Genomic DNA, 20903 nt, shown 5'->3' on the forward strand with positions numbered 1-20903 from the left:
ATTAAAGGAATGCACCACCACCACCACCCAGCTAGAATGGATATTTTTACCACACAAAGTAAAAATGTAAAAAGCTACATAGAAAATGTTTCTGAATTGATTATAAAAGGAAAATGAGACTTGGCCAATTAGCTGGAATAGATCCAGCTGAGATTGTGGTACCTTTTACTAATGTTGAGATTGCCTCATTATGTGTAGACAATGAACACTGACAGAGAACTTGCAGTGATTTGGGGGGGGGGATGGGAGATATTAATAACAGATACCTAAAAGGCAAGCAACTTCAATTAAAAAAAAACTAATTGGATTCTCCCTTGTATAGTGAAAAAGATTCCAGTATCTGGTGCTCCTACATTTCACACTGATGCCAATACAAAACAAAAACAAAAAAGCCAGTCGTGGTGGTGCACGCCTTTAATCCCAGCACTCAAGAGGCAGAGGCAGACAGATCACTGTGAGTTTGAGGTGAGCCTGGTCCACAAAGCAAGTCTAGGACAGCCAAGTCTACACAGAGAAACCATGTCTCAAAAAACCAAAACAAACCAAGCAACCAGTGATACCACTGTTTCTAGGAAAGCCTTACCTACAATCCCTTTTTTCTTTTTTTCAGAGTTTGCTTATTTTATGTATGGTGCTCTATTTGCATGTATGCCTGTGTGCCAAAAGAGGGCATCAGATTCCAGTATAGACGGTTACGAGCCACCATGTGGTTGCTGGGAACTGAAATCTGCTAAGCCATCTCTCAAGCCCCACACAATCCTTTCTCAAGTGGCTTTGCTTACCAGAATTAAAACATATACCATTTTGATTTTTCCCAAGTCTTTTAGAAACTACTTCTATCAGATTAGCATCATAACCCTGAGATCAAATATCAGCCTTATCTCTAATCCATTCCTCTACTGGTGCTGATCTTGCCTTTAAAGGTCTTTTGCATTCTGAATTAGCATTTTCAAAAGCTAAAGTTTCAATTAGTACATTTTTGACTACTGAATCTGATACTATTCTATTTATAGCTGAAGTCAATCTTTGCAAAAATTCAGTAAAGGATTTTTTTTGGGCCTTGCATAATTTTAGTAAATGACTCATATCTTTTTCCTGGTTCTTCAACCTTATCCCAAGCACTTAAAAGCTACTTGATGCTGGGCGTGGTGGCGCACGCCTTTAATCCCAGCACTCGGGAGGCAGAGGCAGGCGGATCGCTGTGAGTTCGAGGCCAGCCTGGTCTACAAAGTGAGTCTAGGACAGCCAAGGCTACACAGAGAAACCCTGTTTCGGAAAGGAAAAAAAAAAGCTACTTGATGACATAGTGCCAGGATATAATCATCAAATCCCAACTGCTTTTGTCAATTAGCATATGGACCTTCACCTAACAACTGATCCTGCGAAATAACAACACCTCTAGCCTGATTTCAGTGTTCTATGGCCTTTGCTTCATCTTTCCACCATGATAGCCATTGTAACTGAGAGGTTCCAATATTGCTGTTGTCAACTCTCTCCAGTCTTGGAGGATAATCCTGTTCTGAGTAGACCATGGATCTGCTTAACGGAGGATGAATGCATACATAGGAGACCAGTCCTTCTTTAAATCTCCTCAAATCTAACGTCTACATGATGCCATTCAAATTTACTATAGCCTTGGGGTACCTATCATCTCCTGGTAGGTCTTGTATAGTAACTGTATAGATTAAGCCTGGTTTTCTAACAACCTGAGGCCATCCCCTTTCAGTTTCATTATGTGGTAGCATAAAGTCTTGTCTAAAGTCCTCTGTGTCAGAGAATTTTTCTTATTCTCATTTATAAATCTTTCTAAAGCTGGTCTAAATCCCTCTGTATCTGAGTATTTTTATTCTCATTTATAAGTCGCTCTAATTTTCCTTCTAAGTTCTGTATCTACTTTTTGTATTTTTCTTTTTTCTGTATCGCTAAAGGTTTTTTCTTAGAGCAGGTATAGAAAGCCACTGTGGTTATTAAGAATAAAGCATAAAATGACAAAATGATAATTGGTATTGAGCCAATTTCATTTAAGTTATTTAGTTTTTCATTTAATGCTTCTATTTTTAGGCCACCTGGAGTAGCAGTAAGCGGAGCTCTATTAAGTTCCAGCTACTTCCTTCCTTCACCCTCTTCTTAAGGAATTCCCAGACGTCTTAGCAAATCTGATGGCTGCTCGGTTTGTCTGCAGCTAGAGTGATCTGTCTGTGAGGCTATGCCCTGTGTTGGGTGCCAAAGCGTTATTTTAAATGAAAATCCCAATCGTTCTATTTTACCAATAGACTCAGCAGCCAGTGGCTGGGTGAAAACCCTGCTAGCTCAGAGAGGCAGAGAAAGCACCCAGCTGACCTTCCTACTCAGCTCATGCCCTGATGGAAAAGGCCCAAAGGCTCATAGCTCAGCTGACAGCCTAGGAATAAAAGGTCAAAGGCTTGCTAGCTCAAAGCTCAAAAAGCCAAAGGTCAAGGAGCTGAGGCGCTCAAGAGCTAAGAGCTAAAGAGCAAAAGAGCTCAAAACCAAAGAGCTCCTGCTACTTCTACACACTGTCTTAAACACCCAACTCAAAGTCCCTCCTACTCTTTAATCCCTGTCAGCTGGTTTCTTGCTCAACCTCTTGACCTAGGGTCAACTTTATTAAATCCTGTGTACAGAAAGCTCCTGGATTAAAGGTGTGTGCTAGGGCTCAACCACAAGAAACAGGGATTTACAGTTCACAATCTCAGGGATCACAACGGGATCAAATATCCTACAACAGCAGACCACAGATGGAAGCCCCTCAGAAGGGAGCAGTGGCAGCTGCAGGCCAGGTCCTGTGGTCACCAAGTACTTCACATTTCCTTCTTAGCGTAAGCTGAAGCTGGTGTGGTGCTGCCTGTGCATGAAAGATCTGTCATCCCACAGGCCAGCTCTGCCTCCAACATTCATTCCAAATATAAGCCTGCCAAAGACCAGGGCATCCATGCACTCAGCAGCGCAACCAGGCTGTAGCTCCAAGTCTCCCGGAATACACTATCCAGATCCACTGGCCTGAGCCACCTCAAGGTGGGTGCAGTCAGGAGGAGCATGGCTGCCAGATGGAAGATGCCTGTGACTCTAGGCGTGCATTCAAGACTAGGCAGAAAAAGAAACCCATCAGTACAAAGTACCATGAAGATGCAATGAGGATGAGGTTTCTTTATGGAGAACAGAGAAACATGACATGCCAAGGTCCAGTCAATTCTTAGTGGCCCAGTGGTGAGGTCAGCCACCTGAGTGGAGTGGCCAGGAAATAAGCTGCTGGCTTCCCAAGCAGAGCAACCCACTTTCCAACATGGTGGAAAGCCACCTGCAGGCTCAAGTCAAATGCCACCAGGGTTATACGCTAGCACAGTGCTGACAGGTAGACACAGACCTGAGTGTTGAATGCTTACGATGAAGAACATCAAAACACACCATTCCTGTTGTAATGAGCAAACAGATTCGCAGACAAAGCGTCTTGTCCTGCCCCCTTCTCTAGCCAACCAGGTAAACGCTCTAAGAGCCATGCTGAGCATCCAGGAGAGCAGAGCACCTATCAGCTCCATGGCCCTAGAGTCCCAGTGAAGCTGCAGAGCAAGTACAGCCACTACCCTGTGTCCCAGCTCACAGCCTACAACGAATGTGCTCACAACCGTCTGTAATGGGATCGGATGCCCTCTTCTGGCCAGCAGGTGTACATGCAGGCAGAGCACTGCACACATAATAAATAAATAAATAAATAAATAAATACATGTTAAAAAAAAAATCTGCCAGGGGTGAGGGTGGCAGATGCCTTTAATCCCAGCAGTGGGAGGCAGGTAGATCTCTGTGAGTTCAAGGCCAGCTTGATCTACATAGTGAGTTCCAGGACAGCCAGAGCCACAGACAGCCCCTGTTCTATTGGGGTTTCTACTGCTATAATGAAACACAATAACTAAAAGCAAGTCAAGGAGAAAAGGGTTTACTTGGAACTCAGGCAGGGCAGGAACCTGGAGGCCAGGGCTGATGCCGAGCCATGGAGGCTGCTTACTGACTTGTTTTTCATGGCTTGCTCAGCCTGTTTTCTTTGTTGTTTTGTTTGAAAACGGCATTCTGCCTGCCAGCCAGAGGGTACAACATCATACTATAGATGGTCATGAGCCACCATGCAGTTGCTGGGAATTGAACTCAGGACCTTTGAGGAACAGCCAGCGCTCTTAACCTCTGAGCCATCTCTCCAGCCCTCAGCCTGCTTTCTTAAAGAGCCTATGACCGACCACCTGCCTAGAGATGGCACTACCCACAATGGGCTGCTGGGCCCTCCTGCATCAATTACTAAGAAAATATCTTACCTGCTTGCCTATAGCCTGATCTTATAGAAGGTAGGTTTGTTTGTTTGTTTTTCAAGACAGGGTCTCTCTATGTGGCCCTGGAACTTCCTCTGTAGACCAGGCTAACCTTGAACTCAAGAAGTCTGCCTACTTTTGCCTTCTGAGTGCTGGGATTAAAGGCATGCGTCACCACTGCCCATGAAACTTTTTCTTAACTGAGCCTCCCTCCTTTCAGATGACTTCACTTGTGCCAAGCTGACATAAAACTAACTACTATTGACTACAATCTCAGGAACAATACGTTCCCTAACACTGTGGTTCTCATTCTTCCTAAAGCTACAACTCTCACGTTGTGTTGACCGCCCCCCAACCATAAATTTATTTCATTGCTACTTAGTAAATAAAATTTTGCTGCTGTTATAAATCATAACATAAATCATATTTGATATACAGGATATCTGATGACTATAAGGGGTCACAACCCACAGGTTGAGAACCACTTCTGTAGCGGCTTGAGCAGTCCACTTTCTTGGTCTACCACTCAAGTGTGTGTGCTGAGATTTGAAGTCTCTTACTCCTGTCCCTCATCACTCCAGCCTCTTTCATGCCACCAAAGAACACAACCAATGATATGATTATCCCACTGTCCCCACTAACACTGCTACCGAAACCACTCCTGCAGAGTGAACACATTTCCATCAGGAAAATTATGGGGTCAAAGGATAAGAACATGGCTATGGCTCTTGCTACATAGTTTCCCAAAGGATGATAGTGGCAGGGTGCCTGGGAGATGTAAAACAGGATGGCCGGCCTGCCAAACACCGACCTTGCCATAGGTCTGAAGAGTATGCTTTCTGAGTACCAATGATGCCAATAGTCCTCTGTCCATGGCCTCTTCAACTGTTAACTTTCAATACCTTCTTCACAAGGAAGGAAACTGCTTCCTAAAAACCCCACCCCATATTTCTGTTTTAATCTCCTGTCTGCAAGTGCAGCACAGAGGAAATGGGAGAATTCCAGCCAGGTCTGTGACCTGAGTGTGCCCATCTTCCAAAGAAATGTGCTTTGCCTGGTGCTTGAGGATCATGTTTCAGGACATCCTGGACTACACAGCAAGCCCCCATGTGAGAAGAAAGGTGCAATGAAGAACCAGCCCTTCCTTCTTGAAGTCGTAGTGTCCTCTCTTCTCCCTGGATGAAGTCCCTCTAGCATGTAAGCTGCCCGTTGGCACTGGCACCCCTAAAGACTGGCTTTAAGCAAGCACCCATGGAAACCAGGCATCTGGCTCTCTTCCTGGGGAATGATCCTGCTCCTGGAAGAGGGAAGAGTTCCCCTGCTTCAGCTCCTGTTTGGGGAGCTACTGACAGGCAGGCCTGTGTGATGCACACATATCTGATATGATTTGTCCAGAGCACACAACTCTGAGACAGAGCTGGAAAGATCCAACCTAGGCTGAACGTCCAATTTCTTGCATATTACAACATGTTTCTTCTCATTTGTCTTCCTTTATCAGGATGGGACATAAAGAGACTCTGAGGATTCCAGCTGCCCTCAAGCTCCACCATCAACCCACATCTGATGAGTACGATTCTCATCACCAGATCCTACAGGCTGTGCAACTGGCTAAGAACTCCTTGACATCACAGAAACCACGTCCGCCTACAAGGGACAGCAGGCCATCTGCACTACAACAGCCTAAGTAGCTCAAGGCTGCAAAAATATCTACCACCTCGGGGCACTGGTGTCCTGGGTACCTTTCAGTGTGAGCAGCTGTGCCGGACGAGGGTAGACAGAGTAGGCTTACAGGCCCAGGCTGGGAACGGTCAGCTGCAGAGCCTCACATCTGTCAAGTGGCCTGCCTAGCACAGGTGAACACACAATGGGAACTGACAATATCCTCGTGGCCATTTCCCTTGTGTCCTTTAAGAGACTTCTTAGTAAGGAGCTGGGTGTGCTTTCTTTTTTTTAAGATTTATTTTATTACGTATACAGTATTTTGCCTGAAGAGGGCACAAGATCTCCTTAGAGATAGTTGTAAGCAACCATGTGGTTGCTGGGAATTGAACTCAGAACCTCTGGAAGAGCAGCCAGAGCTCTTAACCTCTTCTAACTCCCCCACTCTCCTACCAGTGCACTCAGGTTGATGCAGGAATAATACCAGTTCCAGGCCAGCGCGGTCTACACACAGAGGCCCTGTCTGAAAACAAGAGCTACAGGAAAGATGTGGGGCTTGAGAACAGAAGCCCACCCTGCAGGTCTACTGGCATGGGTAGGGTCAGGGTCCTACTCTGGCACCTTCCAGCTGCCTGACCTCTGGAAACAAGCCCCTAACCTCCTTCCTCATGAGGACACAGAGACAGCAGATCCCTCGTGAGCAGGATGACTAAACAGAAGCCAGGCACTGCTATCGCCATCACACCTTGAATCCCACAGGAATGAAACAAGCCTCATATCACAATAGACACCCAAGCTTGGAAACATTAAGACACTCCAAGGTTACTAGAAAGCAAGTGAGATGACCCAGAGCATGTGCACTCATGCAGGCCCTAGAGGGTCCAGTGATGTCAGGTCCTGCCCAACAACATGCACAACCCCTGACCCTCAGCGACAGCGGGTGATGTGTACAGGTCGTGGGTCCTCCAAAGGGCTTGCCAAGTCCTGCTACCTACCCAACCCCCGACACTGCCAAATGCACGGCATGTCTAGGCCTCATGAAGCCTTAACTCTAACACCACAAACCCAACCCACTCCCCTCAGCTTAGGCATTCAGCATATCTGCCTGTCGCTCCACACTAGCAAGACAAGAGGCTAATCATCGCTTCTTCCCTCAGTAGGAACTGGGGAGGGGAACAGCAGGCATATGTCAGTTATAGGAGCACAAGATGGATGCAACTGCCAAAAGCAGCGAGCCGCAGTTGCTGCTGAGGGGCCTCTAGGCCCAAAGGACAGGGAAAAGTAAAAGATGGAGAGAAGCAAGAAGAGAGAGCAGTGATCAGGAAACAGAACAAGGGCTCAGGAGCTGATCCACCAGCCAAGGCCGTAAGAGGCTGCTTGAGTCAGAGCCTGGGACCCAAAGTACTCACACAATTCTGTCTTGACTGTCATTGTTTCAAGGGACAGAGAGGCCAGCTCCAAGGGGACATAATCAGCTCACTGAGCCAGCCTGACCCAGCAGCATCTCAACCACCCCCACCGACATCCACCCCAACTTCACCAGCAAAGTGTTACAACTTGCACAAGCTCCCACTGGGTCACAGTGCTTCCCTGAGCCTATTCCTGAAAGATGGAGCCCTGTGACTGGCCAGCCTGAGGAGCTGGACTGGACTGAAGAGAGGTGTTTCCTCAGGGAGACCAGGATGGCAGTGGAGCTGGATGTGCACGGTTAGGATGTTAGCAACCAAGACACACCACCAGAGGATACTGCACACCTCTTTTCTGGGAAGTCGGCTCCCAATTTCTTCCTTGGTGGCAACCAACTGTCAGAGTGTGAACTCAGCTCCTTTAAAACCAGTGACTGCAAAGCCCATTCACAAACCTTCCTGTACCAGCTAACCCCAGGCTGCAAACACCTAGGAAAAGCACAGAGCCACTGGCTCCCATGTTTCCCAGAGCGTCCGGAGCACAGGAAAAGACAGTGCCCACACAACAAGCATCCTCCGGGCCTGTCATCTGGTCAACCTAAGGAAGGCAGCAAACAAGAAGCAGAGGTACCATCTTCTGGTTTCCCCGGGTTAACCAGGGGGGTGGGGATAGACAAGAGGAAATCAGACCAAACCAGACCTCCTGGTCCCCAGGCCTGGGGCCCCTCACTCCACACAAGCTGTAGCGCTCTGGCCTGGGGTTATCAGGACCAAGAGAAACTCACCCACAATGAAGGCCAAAGCAGCTCAGCACCTGGTGTGATGGCAGGCAAACAGTTTGCAGTGAAACCCTAACAGGCACCACTTAAGCCTCTCTTCCTGTGAACCACCCATCACTTTTTCTGGACTTTCCCATCATGCGGTCCCACTAGCCCTCCAAGGGTAGCTCTCCAGACCCAGCCCTAGGCCCAGCCAATTGATGGTGACATTACATCAGATTTTGGGGTAACGCAATCCAGGTGCTCTGCTAAGGGATACTCCCCTCAAGGTAGAGCAGCAGGCAGGATAGCTGAGTTAGCCAAGGATGTTAAGAATGGGCGCCTAGCTACTGTGGGAGGAAATGGTGAGGACTAATGAGGCCAAAGCTACCTACCTTCGATGGCCTGCAGGCCTCATGACAGACATTCTGCAGGTAAAGCCTGCCAGCATTCACCCTAAGTGGATTCCAAGAGTGCTAACTCTGAAAACAGGCAAGCCAGGGGACATGGCTTAGCCAACAGAGGTGCTTGCAGCCTAACCCCAAGGCAAGCCTGACAACCTGAGTTTGATTCCCCAGTCTACATAAAGACCGCAAAGAGCCAACCCCACAAAGTTGTCCTCTGACCTCCACACAAATGCTGTGGTAATACTGTCTCTTGCACACCCAATCAGATTTTTAAAAAGATTTATTATTTTGTATGCAGTGCTCTGCCTGCATGTACACCTGCGGGCCAGTAGAGGGCATCTGATCCCATTACAGATGGTTATGAGCCACCATGTGGTTGCTGGGAATTGAACTCAGGACCTCTGGAAGAGCAGCCAGTTCTCTTAACCTCTGAGCCATCTCTCCAGTCCTCCAATAAGATTTTTTAATTAAAAAGAAAATGCTGGGCATGGCGACACATATCTTTAATCCCAGCACTCAGGGTGCAGAGGCAGGAGAATCTGAGTTCCAGGCCAGCCTCATCTATAGAGTGAGTTCCAGAACAGCCAGGGCTACACAGAGAAACTCTGCCTAGAAAAACCAACTTCCCACCCACCCATACCCAAAAAAAAGAAAAGTAGGCCAGCCACCTATTACCATTAACTAGAGTTCACCCCACGGAAAGAGGATGTGGCCACTCCCCAACCCTGCCAGGCCAGGACTTAGTGAAGAAAGTAAAGTACAATAAGCCATCCAAGAAACAAAGCTCCAGTCCCAGGCAAAGGGACTGTGTTTATTGATATATATGCACAGTCCCCTTGATGGCTTGTTTGTTGTCACTGGCCCAGAGACAAGACTGTCTCTCACACAAGATTCAGCACATGGCTACCCACACCGTGCAGTGGCTGGCCACGTGGAAGGGAAAGGAGACGCCATCACTACCTATAGTACTCTCAGCAGCTCACCAACCACTGATGGGTATGTGCGCCACAGAGCTCCTGGCCAGAGGCAAGGCAAGGCACAGTCAACCACCACCAAATCACACCACAGCTGGCACAGGGGCCCCTCTGCCTGGAGTCTCTGCATCCGCTCATCCTCCCTCTAGTTAAACCTCTTTTTTTTTTCATGACAGGGTTTCTCTGTGTAGTCTTGGCTGTCCTGGATCCACCTCCCTCCCCAAGGGCTGGGATTACTGCCCTCCCTCTTTTCTATTGTCCCTCATTAGTAACACTGAGGGGAAGAAGTCTATGGGAGCATGGTAAGATCCAGAAGACTCCAGGTCTGAAGCACTTGTACGCCCAAGAACTCCAGGTAAGGGATAGTCATCTCTCAGCTTACCCAGCAAGCTCCAACATCAGCCTGATTCCATCTAACCGAGTGGCTACTGAGCCTCAGGTCCCACAGCAGGCATCTGCCTCACAGAACCTCCATATCTGTGCTTTGAATGTAGGTGAAGCACTGGAAGCTGCCAGCACCCGACATCTGCCCGCTCAGATGAGAGCTGAGAGACACTTCCAAACCAGGCCTTTCCCCAGACAGCCCAGCAGGTCCTGGGAGGAACTTGTAAGCTGGGCGGAAAAGGCTGAAAACAAGACCCTTAATCAAAGGTGGGGATCACTAGTTACAGACAGTTGGAAAGCTGAGGAGGATGGCTACACAAAACACACCAACCACCAGGGACTGGAGAGATGGCTCAGTGGTTAGGAACACTTGCTGCTCTTCCAGTGTTCTGAGTTAGGGACCAGCATCCATGTTAGATGACTCACAACTGCCTGTGTAACTCTCCAGCTCTAAAAACCTGGCTCTCGTGTGTGTGTGTGTGTGTGTGTGTGTGTGTGTGTGTGTGTGTGTGTGTGTGTGTGTAAGTTGTCCTATCTCCTGCACACCCAGTAAGATTTTTTTTAATTAAAAAGAAAATGGCAGCAGGTGGGGGGGCAACACCTGTAATCCCAGTGGGAGCACACTGGCTTTTTTATCCTGAAGGTAGGCACTTGTCTTCAGCTAAGGGGCCAGGAGAGACCAAGCAAACTGTGGGTGTCAAGCCAGTGCTGGGTGACCCTGAGGCAGGTGAGCTCGGTGCTGCCTGGTCCACCTTCCTGCTGCAGGGCTCCTGAGAGCTGAGCTCTCAAAGGCAGAGGCAGGTAGATCTCTATGAGTTTGAGGCCACCTTCAACTCTAGGACAGCCAGGACTACACAGAGAAACCCTGTCTAGAAAAACAAAAAACCAGGGGGGGGGGGTTGGAGAAAGATAGATAGATAGATAGATGCCAGGCATGGTAGTACATGCCTTTAATCCCAGCAGACAGGACACAGAGACAGGAGGACCTGAATTCAAGGCCAGCCTGGTATATAAAAGTGTAACTAAGACACACACAAAGACACACACACACACACACACACACACACACACACACACACACCAGTTGGGCATACTGGTGCAAGCCTTTAATTCCAGTACTAGGGATGCAGAGATCAGCCTGGTCTACATAGTGAGTTCCAGGACAGCCAAAGTTTCACAGAGAAAACCTGTCTCAAAATACCAAAATAAATAAATAAATAAGCCAACAACAATAAACACCTAGCTATACTTAAAGCACAGCAAAGGAGAACGGATGAAAAGCTAAAATGAAAATGGGTTCTTGCATGTAAAACAGTTTGGAGCCCAGAGTTACAAGTAAGTGAAAAGGACGTGCTGTAGCGATGGCTGGGTGTTCCCAGGGTTCTTCCTGGCAACTTCCGCTCCAGCACAGCTCACACTTCCTACAGTTCCAACTCCAGGGCACCAGACGCCATCTTCTGGCCTCCTCAGTCATCCACACCAATGTGGCATATACCCACTCACACACAAATAGATTTTTGTTGTTGTTGTTTTTCGAGACATGGTTTCTCTTTCTGTGTAGCCCTGGCTGTCCTAGACTCACTTTGTAGACCAGGCTGGCCTCGAACTCACATCACTCCACCTGCCTCTGCCTCCTGAGTGCTGGGATTAAAGGCCTGCGCCACCATGCCCGGCTAGAAATTATATTTCTTTTAATATTTTTTAAGTAAAAGGGGGAAAGTTTCAGGAACAGGGAAGTGAGTAGACATGTAAACTAAACACTTTGAACCACTATGGTGGGGCCTTTGAGAGAGAGCTCAGCTCTCAGGAGCCCTGCAGCAGGAAGGTGGACCAGGCAGCACCAAGCTCACCTGCTTCAGGGTCACGCAGCACTGGTTTGACACCCACAGTTTGCTTGGTCTCTCCTGGCCCCTTAGCTGAAGACAAGTGCCTACCTTCAGGATAAAAAAGCCAACAAGCAGGCCGGGCAGGTGGCACATGCCTGTAATCCCAGCACTCGGGAGGCAGAGGCAGGCAGATCACTGTGAGTTTGAGGCCAGTCTGGTCTACAAAGTGAATCCAGGACAGCCAAGGCTACATAGAGAAACCCTGTCTCAAAAAACAAACAAAGAAACAAACAAACAAAAGCCAGCAAGCGCCCAGAAGCCAGTGTGCTCATCATCTAGAGACACTGGCTTGACACAACTGCTGCTGCCAGCACAAGACACCATACCTACCTTTGAGCTCGGGGGAAGCCATTTTTAAAATTTAAATTTACTTTGAGACAAAGCTTGTGTATAAACCTGGCTGGCCTGGCCTGCCTCCTGAGGGCGGGGACTAAGGTGTGGCCGTGCCCGCCAGCTGGAACCGTGACGGCTCCACTGGCTGGATCCAAGAAAGTGCCGCACGCAGAAGCTCCGAGGCTGGAACCCTGGCTGCCTGGCAGGCCTGCACCCCAGAGGGCACATCATCTCACCTCAGGTGACCCTCCCTTCAACAATGCATAGAGAACCACAAATTAGGGAACTAGATGGCCACCAAGCAGGCCAAGGGTCCTGGTGGCCCTGGACTTATTAGCCAGCAACAATCCAAGACAGCCCTAAGGGCAGTGGAGGTTCTCCCAGGACTCCTGTCCTCTGTCTACACCCACACAGTAGGTCCCACAGCACCTCCGCTGCAGCACTCAACAACGGTACCAGCTGCCTGGAAGGCTGAGGCAAGAGTTCCAGGCTAGCCCAGGCAGAAGAGGAAGATGGCAACTAAGCAACAAGAAAATGAAAATGCAATCTTAGCCTCAACTATGTCCAAGCCCTCCAACTCTCTCAGACAATTTGAAATATACACAGGCCCCATCTTGGAGTCCACGGGACAAACTGCTCACAGACTGACCAACCTGACTACTACTTCCACGGCTGTTTCCCCTCGTAACAGGGACAAACCAAGAGCTAAGCACCTGTTCCTGCTAAACAGAACGTAATTCCAGCTGATAGAGTATTCCAAAGAGTCACTTCACGCTCTCAAGACTTCTATCTTGGCCAGGCAGGGTGCCGCACACCTGTAATCCTAGCACTCTGGAGCCTGAGACAGGTGGATCACTGCGAGTTCGAGGACAGCCTGGTCTACAAAGTGAGTCCAGGACAGACAAGGCTGCATAGAGAAACCCTGTCTTGAAAAACCAAAAAAATAAAAAAAATTTAAAAAGACTTCTATCTTGGGACAGGTCGTTGTGGTGGCACATGCCTTTACTCCCAGCACTTGAGAGGCAGAGCCACCCTATCTCAAAAACAACAGAAAAAAAAAAAAAAAAGTAAAAAGAGTTCTTTCTTGGGCTTGAAAGATGGCTCTGTCCCACAGGACCTTAGTTCCCAGCACCCACATGTTACAACCCTTCACAAGTACATGTCTGGTGCACATACACATATGCAGGCAAAACTCTCATCCACAAAAAGTCAATCTTTTTCAAAAATATTTTTTTATTTTAAAAAAAGGTCTAGTCAGGCGGTAGTGGTACAAGCCAAGCACTCAGGAGGCAGATGGATCTCTTGTGAGTTTTGGAACAGCCACGGCTACACATAGACCCTGTCTCTAATTAATTAATTAATTAATTAATTAATTAATTTGGAGGCTGAGGAGATCGCCCAGCAGTTAAGAGAGATTACTGCTCTAGCCGGGCACCCAACTTTGACTCCCAGGACCCACATCAGGATACCACTCCAATGCCTTCTTCTAGCTCCCTAGGCGCGCGCGCGCGCGCGCGCGCCCACACACACACACACACACACAAACTTTTTTGTTTGTTCAGCAAGGTGTACCAGAGGTACTCTCGTACAAGCCTAGCAACCAGAGTTCAATCCTCTGGAACCCACATAAACATGGAGGGAGACAACTGGCTCCATAAAGTTGTCATCTGACCTTCATAGATATGCCGTAACTTATAATTCTCCCCGGTCAGGCACACAGGCACACCCACAAGCAGTACACACACATATACACACTTTAATAAAAGAAAAAAGGCCAGGCAAGATAGTGTATGCCTATAATCCCAGCACTTGGGGAGGCAGAGGCAACCTGGTCTACAAAGCAAGTCCAAAACAGCCAGAGAAACTCAGTCTCCAAAAGCCCCCCCCCCCAAAAAAAATCTTACTTTATAATAAGACACTGGGAAATTGTTCCATTTGTGCTCAAGAGTTCCAGCCTCAGCTGGGCGTGGTGGTGCACACCTTTAATCCCAGCACTCAGGAGGCAGAGGCGGGCGGATCACTTGAGTTCCAGGCCAGCCTGGCCTACAAAGTGAGTCCAGGACAGACAATGACTACACAGAGAAACCCTGTCTCAAAAGTATTTTAAAAAAGCAGTTCCAGCTCAAGGCCAGATACTTGCACCTCAGACAATCACACACAGCACAGCATGTTGTCAAGTTCCAGGTCCCCAGTGGCGAGGGGCAGTGTGCCCAAGTCTGCCTACCACTGCGAACACTCCAAGCGCTGCAGAGAAACAGTAGACAACTAGGCACCTCTCAGACCCCACAGGCTCTGTAACCGCCAGTGTCCCTGATGATGAAGACACAACTGCAAGGCCTCCCAGACCCGAGACTGGGTGGAAGCAGAGACAGCCCAGGTTCACCTCACTCAGGAAACACCCATTTCACAGGACCGACCCTACACTAAGGACACATGTGCCCCGAGAACGAAAGGAGTGCAGACATAGCAAGGTCACCACAGAATACACTGCCTGCTTGCTGCCTGATGGACCCCAAACTTAGCTGCCCATTGTTACCATCCACTTCCAGGAAATGAAAAAGGAGCAGCCCCAAGAAGCAGCTTCAGAAGGAGCCTCATGAAATGCACGCTCAGGCTGGGGCCAGTGTGGGGTCAAGTGGTGCTGAGGACTGCTGGAGCAGGTACCCCTTCACCCAGCCCTGGCACCCTGTCATGTCTGCCACACACAGCAACGTCAAGGGATAATACACGCCGCCACCACCTCCGTCCCCCAAAACAGGGTTTCTCTATGTAGCCCTGGCTGTCCTCAAACTCAGAGATCAGCCTGCCTCTGCATCCTGAGTGCTAGGATAAAGGCTACTGCATGCTCTTTTTATATCTGTGTCCAGGACAAAAGTCCCCTCCTCCAGGACAGTGCTCAGGTGCTCTCTAGGCCTCTAGAACCTCCAGTTTTGAGGACTTCCTAAAAAAAAAAAAAAAAAAAAAACAGAATCTGGGCGGTGGTGGTGCACACCTTGAATCCCAGCACTCAGGAGGCAGAGGCAGGCGGATTGCTGTGAGTTCGAGGCCAGCCTGGACCAGGACAGTTAGTCCAGGAAGTCCAGGACAGCCAAGGCTACACAGAGAAACCCTGTCTTGAAAAAAACCAACCAACCAAACAACAACAACAACAACAACAAAACTACCTTCTTCAGGAAGACAAAATGCCAAACAGACAAAACCTGATTCCCAAGTGACATTTGTTACCTCGTTTCCCAAAGCCAGAACTGCCACACAGCTCTTCTCCCGGATCCTGGTCACAGCAGAAAGCACCACTGTGCAGGACCAGGCAAAGCTGACACACAGCTCCTGTATCCTCTTTCTGACAGGATCACTGGCATTTTAAGTTTTCACTTTTCAGCAGAAAACAAAGCTGAAGCACAAGATGCAGGCAAAGTTCCACACACATTGAACAGAGCCCGTGAGATGCTGACAGGTTAACGCCCACCCAGCTCCATCACATAGGACTAGCAGGCAGGCTTTCCCTACTCAGGACGTTCATCAGCTCACAACACCCATCCAGGCTGACACCCCAACAAGGACAGAAGTTGACTGCAAAGGATGCTCTGAGCCAGGGCATCAGCAAGGCCAGCATGACAGCACACCGCCTCCCTGCTCTTCACACCAGCTCAACCCTGCCTCATGCGCTGGGTCAGATCATGTCTCCATTTCTCAACCACAACACGATACTATTCCGTGTCAGAAGTGCTGTACCTTAACTCTGGGTAAGTCCCTAACTCTGGGCCAGTTACCTTATTACATGAAGCCAGTAAGAAACAAAAGTACCTTGTCCTCTCCTGGCCACAGCAGACACCCTAGCATCATACTGTCAGAAAGGGGACTGGCTTCATCCCACCTCCCTTTATAGAGAGGTTAGGAACAGAACACACTGCTGGAGTTCCACACAAATTAATCAGGGGTGTACATTATCTCCTTAGATAGCTGGAAAAGTTCACACAATCCACCCTGCACGAATTCCTGAAGCAAGCAAACAGAAGAAACCCATCTAAAATAATTCACATAGACCACTGCAGCCCTTTGATAGCGGCAGGCCGGCTGAGGCAGGTGATCTGACGCGGGGAATGATGGCCATGCCACCTGCTTCTGCAGGACTAAGGAGAGCAAGACAGCAGCTCTTGAGATCTGCTCCAGAGCCCAGCAGTGCTTCAGTCACGTCTTCCTTTGCCAAGCCTTCTCTGGCCACTGTTGCACCCAAGCCACAAACCTGCCCTCGGCTGCCCCATCCTGGACCATGACTTCATCGCTTTTCATGGGACTGTACTGTCCTCCCATTGTCTTGAAAAGTGAAATCTGTTAGCCGTAGGGTCACACAGACCCTCACAGACACATCTCAAGCCACCTATGATTTTTCTCAGTCACCAAGGCTCCCATTGGGCACTCCACAGCTAGCCTTCAGGTCATGGAGAGGTTCCAGGGCTTCTTGAGAAAATGGGGCTTGGAGGCAGCTCCTGAGTCACAGGCTCAATAGTTGAAACCATCATGGAGAAAGGAAGCAGGTCCCTCTCTAGGAAAGGAGGCGGGACATGGAACACCTATGAGGAGCCCATTTAGACTACCTCTCAGGCAGACACGGCCCAGGCTTTCCTCAGCAGCAAGGGCACCACAGAACTAAGAACAACCCTGCCAGTGGCCAAAGGGGGGCTCTCCATGATTTCCGTGCAGGAGGGACTCACAGCCCTCACCCTCATTCCCAACACAGACTGCAGCAGATGTGCAGGAGACCTCAGAGGCTGTGGGCAACCCTGAGCTAACACACACTGAGGTGAGGGAAACTTCCACAGTCTGGAAGTCTGTTAGTTGCCTTTTGCAAAGGAGAGGGGAGACTTCCTAAAGTGCAGGCCTGACAGAAAGGACAGTGCTTGCTGTTGCTGAGGCCAGAACACAGCACAAACAGCTTTCCTCCAGGGACCTCCTTGGTCAAGGAGCTGGTCAGTCAGATGTCCTTCCCAATTCCAGAGGCTGTAGACTTCAGGTCAGCTGCCTGGCACTGATTGTTTTAAGCCAACAGCTAAATTTGTCTGCCATAATTGCATGCTCATAAAGGTAAGCATTACATGACACCATTCTCTGTCACTTTTCTCTGAAGAGGGTTAATTTTAGTGTTGGCTCTTCAACTCTGTCCCCATTTTGTATTTTTTCCATGAACATCCTAAATATGTGTCAATTACAAAGTGGTGGAGCTCATCACTGGGCAAAGCAGAGCAGAGAGCCCTGTGCCAACACACAGCTCTTACCTGGGCCCCGAGCGATCCTGGAGAAAGCGCAAATGCCCAAGCACCCTGCAATACCTCAGCAAGAAATCAAGGGTAGTCCTCCAGGTCAAGTTCTACAAAGAGATCCTACAAAGCCAGCACCTGTCACATACACCTAGTTGTCTGTATTCATGTGTGGTCACTGACAGCGCATTTAGGGAAACAGTTCCCTCCTCAAAGACAAGTTCTTAACTCCAGCCGCCACAGTAAGTTCTCCTATCACTATAGCCCTTTGAGACATACACTCCAAGTAACTAACCCACAGGCCAATAAGCATACTAACACTTAGGCCCAAGGGAAGAGTCAAGAAACTAATATGTAGGGGCTGGGTATGGTGGCACGTCTTTAATCCCAGCACTTGGGAGGTAGAGGCAGCGGATCCTCTGTGAGGCCAACCTGGTCCACATACACAGTAAGTCCCAGAGAGACTCTGTCTCAAAATAAATAAAGGAAGGAAGGAAGGAAGGAAAGTGGGCCCTCTATCTTCCTTTGTTTACTGCCTTTTAGTCAGAGCCCTACCTAGCACTGGACCCCGAGGTCGCTGCCCCACCTGATCTGTAGCGTCATGCCTATCCGTCAAAGCACTTGCTGATCGCAGCCCTCTCACAGGCAGCAGTCAGGATCCCTGATAATATTGCAGCAAAGGAATGAACACATGGGAGGTAAGAATTACACTACGGCCGGGCAATGGTGGTGCACACCTTTAATAACAGCACTCGGGAGGCAGAGGCAGGTGGATCCTTGTGAGTTCGAGGCCAGCCTGGTCTATAAAGGGAGTCCAGGACAGCCAGGGCTACACAGAGAAACCCTGTCTAGAAAAAAAAAATTACACTGTGGAAGCTGGGCAGTGGTGGTGCACACATACATTTAATCCCATCAATCAGGAGGCAGAAGCAGGCAGAAGTAGGCAGAAGCAAGCCAACCAGGCCAGCCTGGTTTACAAAGAATTCCAAAACAGCCAGGGATACACAGAAGAGGAACCCTGTCTCAACAACAAACAAACAAAAGGAATTACACTGTGTACACTGTGGCTTCAGAAGAGATACAAAAGCCACTGAGACTGCATTTTCATATCACCTGTTTTTATCTTTTAATATTACAATCATGTGATTAAAGTCAGTAATAAATAATAAAAAAACAAAAAGCTAAGGAAAAATACTTTCTAGAAGATTTTCATCTAGCCTGTCCCTCCTCCACCCCCAAAAAATGTCTAAAATGTTTACTAAATTACTGTCCAGTTGATCTTAATGGGGCCTGAAGACCAGGAAGAAGAAAATTACTTTGGATCTGGCAGGCAGATTCTTACAGAGATCAGGACACCTCCATTCCTACCAAGCCTGCATAACATCAATGATTCTGAGCACACTGTTACGAGTAACAAGCCAAGCACAGGCAAGGGAACCCACAAAGACTCCCTGCTTAAACCTCAGATGCCCCGCCAAGTCCAAGATGATTTTTCTTCCATCCAGAGCATATTAGAAAGTGATCTCAAAGACCACTTCCTGATCTCCCAGCAAACACTTCATATCCGGACGCCTGTTCATCTTCCCATGGCCCCACTCGTGCCAAAAGCAAGGACACCGGCCCCCTACACTGCCAACAAACCTTTGGAGAATATACAACAACAGGTGAGATTAGTCTGTGCTCTCACAGGAAGAAAAAGGGGTCCCTATGCTCACAGGACCCTTAGCAGAGGAAAATGTGACATAAAGTGACCCCTTATAGTTAAATCTTGACAGCGGAGGGCCCAAAGCACCAGACTGCCCCTCAGGTGTGGCAAGAAAGATGGAAGGAGAGCCGGAAGGAAAGAGCGAGAGCGCAATCAACTGTGATGGCCAGTAATTCTGTACCAAAACCCCAGGCTCTGGCTTCTGGTCCGGCTGGCAATGGATTATTTAGGCCAAAAAAGATGACAGGAAGGATCCAACCCTCTGCAGAGAAGTCTTCCCTAGGCAGCGACCCCCAGGAGAGGTTTATACACGCAGGTCCAGTCTCAGTAAAGAGAGGAGACTCTCCAGAAATCCTAGGCACCGGACTGGGAGCAAAGCGGGCCTAGGATTCCCTCCGAGCCCAGGAAGGAGATTTCAGCCAGAAGACCGAAGGGGAGGAAAGGCCGAGACTCGAGAGACGCGGGCCGCCCGAGTCATCGCAGGGACACCAGTTGCTTCCCACCTTGCCCCCGGCAGGGAGACCTTCGGGGGGGTGGGGGGCGGTCTCCGTTCCCGGAGTCGGGAAGAGGCAGGTGGGGCACGGTAGGGAGCACCAAGGGCAGCCCGGCCGGAGCAACGGAGGAGAAGCAGCTCTGATCAAAGCTCCTAACGATCCCTCGGTCCAGGCCGCGTGAAGCCTCGGCCTCAGGTACCCTGAGCTGCCGGGCTATCCGCCTTGCCTGCGGCCCCCGGACCCAGGAGAAGGAGAGACCGGGATGGCAGCGGCCGTGGCGGGCAGAGCGCCGCCGGGAGAGACCCCCCCTGGCCGGGGGCGCGCCGGAGGGGGAGGGTCCCGGTACATGCGGCCTCGGTCCCCGATCGCGCGGCAGTCACTTACGTTGCTCTGGGAGTCGATGGCCTGCAGCAGCCGGTCCCTCATCTGCTGCGGAGACGCCGGAGCCGCTGTCATTGCCTGGGCGAAGCGGGGGGGAGCGGCCGGGCCGGCGGGCGGGCGGGCTGAGGCGAGGGTACGCGGGTCAGTCACTCGCCGGCCTCCGGGAACGGAGCCGCATGTTCCCCGCGGCGCCGGAGGAGGTCGGGGCGCTCGGGGGAGATGGCGGAGGACGGAGGGGAGCGGAGGGGACCGGAGCTCGGGCCCCGGACCGCCGCCGCCGCCGCCGCCGCCGCCGAGCGAGGAGGAGGAGGAGCCGACGGAGGAGCCACCGCCGCCGCCGCCACCACCGCCGCCGCCGCCTCGAGAACCAAACTCCAGTGAGCTGCCCCCGCGCTGAGCACTCTGGGTAACCCGCGCCGCACGCAGCGTCGGCGCCACGCTGAGGAGGTTGGGAGATGGGGGCGGGAGGAGACGCCGGTCTTGGGAGGGGCCGGCTCGTGCGCCACGCCCATTGCAGGTGCGCAGGCGCGCGCAGGCGCACTCACCAGCTCGTGCCGCCCCCTCTCCTCGGCCGGACCGAGGGAGCCGTTGGGAGGCGGTTGGGCGGGGCAACGGACGCTGCCAGGGGGCCACGCCCACTCCGGGCCGTGGGCGGGGCTTCCCGACGGAAGCGCACCCAGCAGGTCCTGGATCTCCGAGGCTTCCTCCGGGGTACCCGGGGGGCTGCGGCGCGGGGAGTCGCCCCACCGGATGACGGCCTCCTGCAGAGCGAGGGTCTGGGGCGACCGTGGGGACCCTGAGGAGGGCGGCCCGCGCCGCCAGGGAGGCCGTCGGAGGAGCTCTGCGCAGCCGTCGCCGCTGCGGAGGCCCGAGGCGCGGGTCCGCAGGGCAGTGCGTGTCCCCGTGTGAACCGCGCGCCGAGGGGACCTAAGGGCACGTCTGGGAGCC

At 50.4% G+C, this 20903-nt stretch overlaps 1 protein-coding gene across 2 annotated transcripts in view; it reads right to left on the reverse strand.

Annotated features, from left to right (window-relative positions):
- The window catches only part of MED26 (mediator complex subunit 26), a 44912-nt gene extending 24285 nt beyond the window's left edge, over positions 1-20627 (reverse strand). Inside the window, exon 1 of one of the 2 annotated variants that reach the window (XM_084759170.1) lies at positions 20501-20627. Coding sequence is in view for 1 of the 2 variants with exons in the window: in XM_084759169.1 (XP_084615295.1) it covers positions 19959-20030 (72 nt within the window). In the remaining variant the exon portion in view is untranslated. Of the gene's footprint in view, positions 1-19958; positions 20435-20500 lie in introns of those variants that run through there. The other variant, XM_084759169.1, reaches the window with a different exon arrangement.
- Positions 20628-20903: the final 276 nt, after the last annotated feature.

Source organism: Acomys minous (genome assembly GCF_964271855.1).
Source record: "Acomys minous genome assembly, chromosome: 15".
Taxonomy (NCBI): domain Eukaryota; kingdom Metazoa; phylum Chordata; class Mammalia; order Rodentia; family Muridae; genus Acomys; species Acomys minous.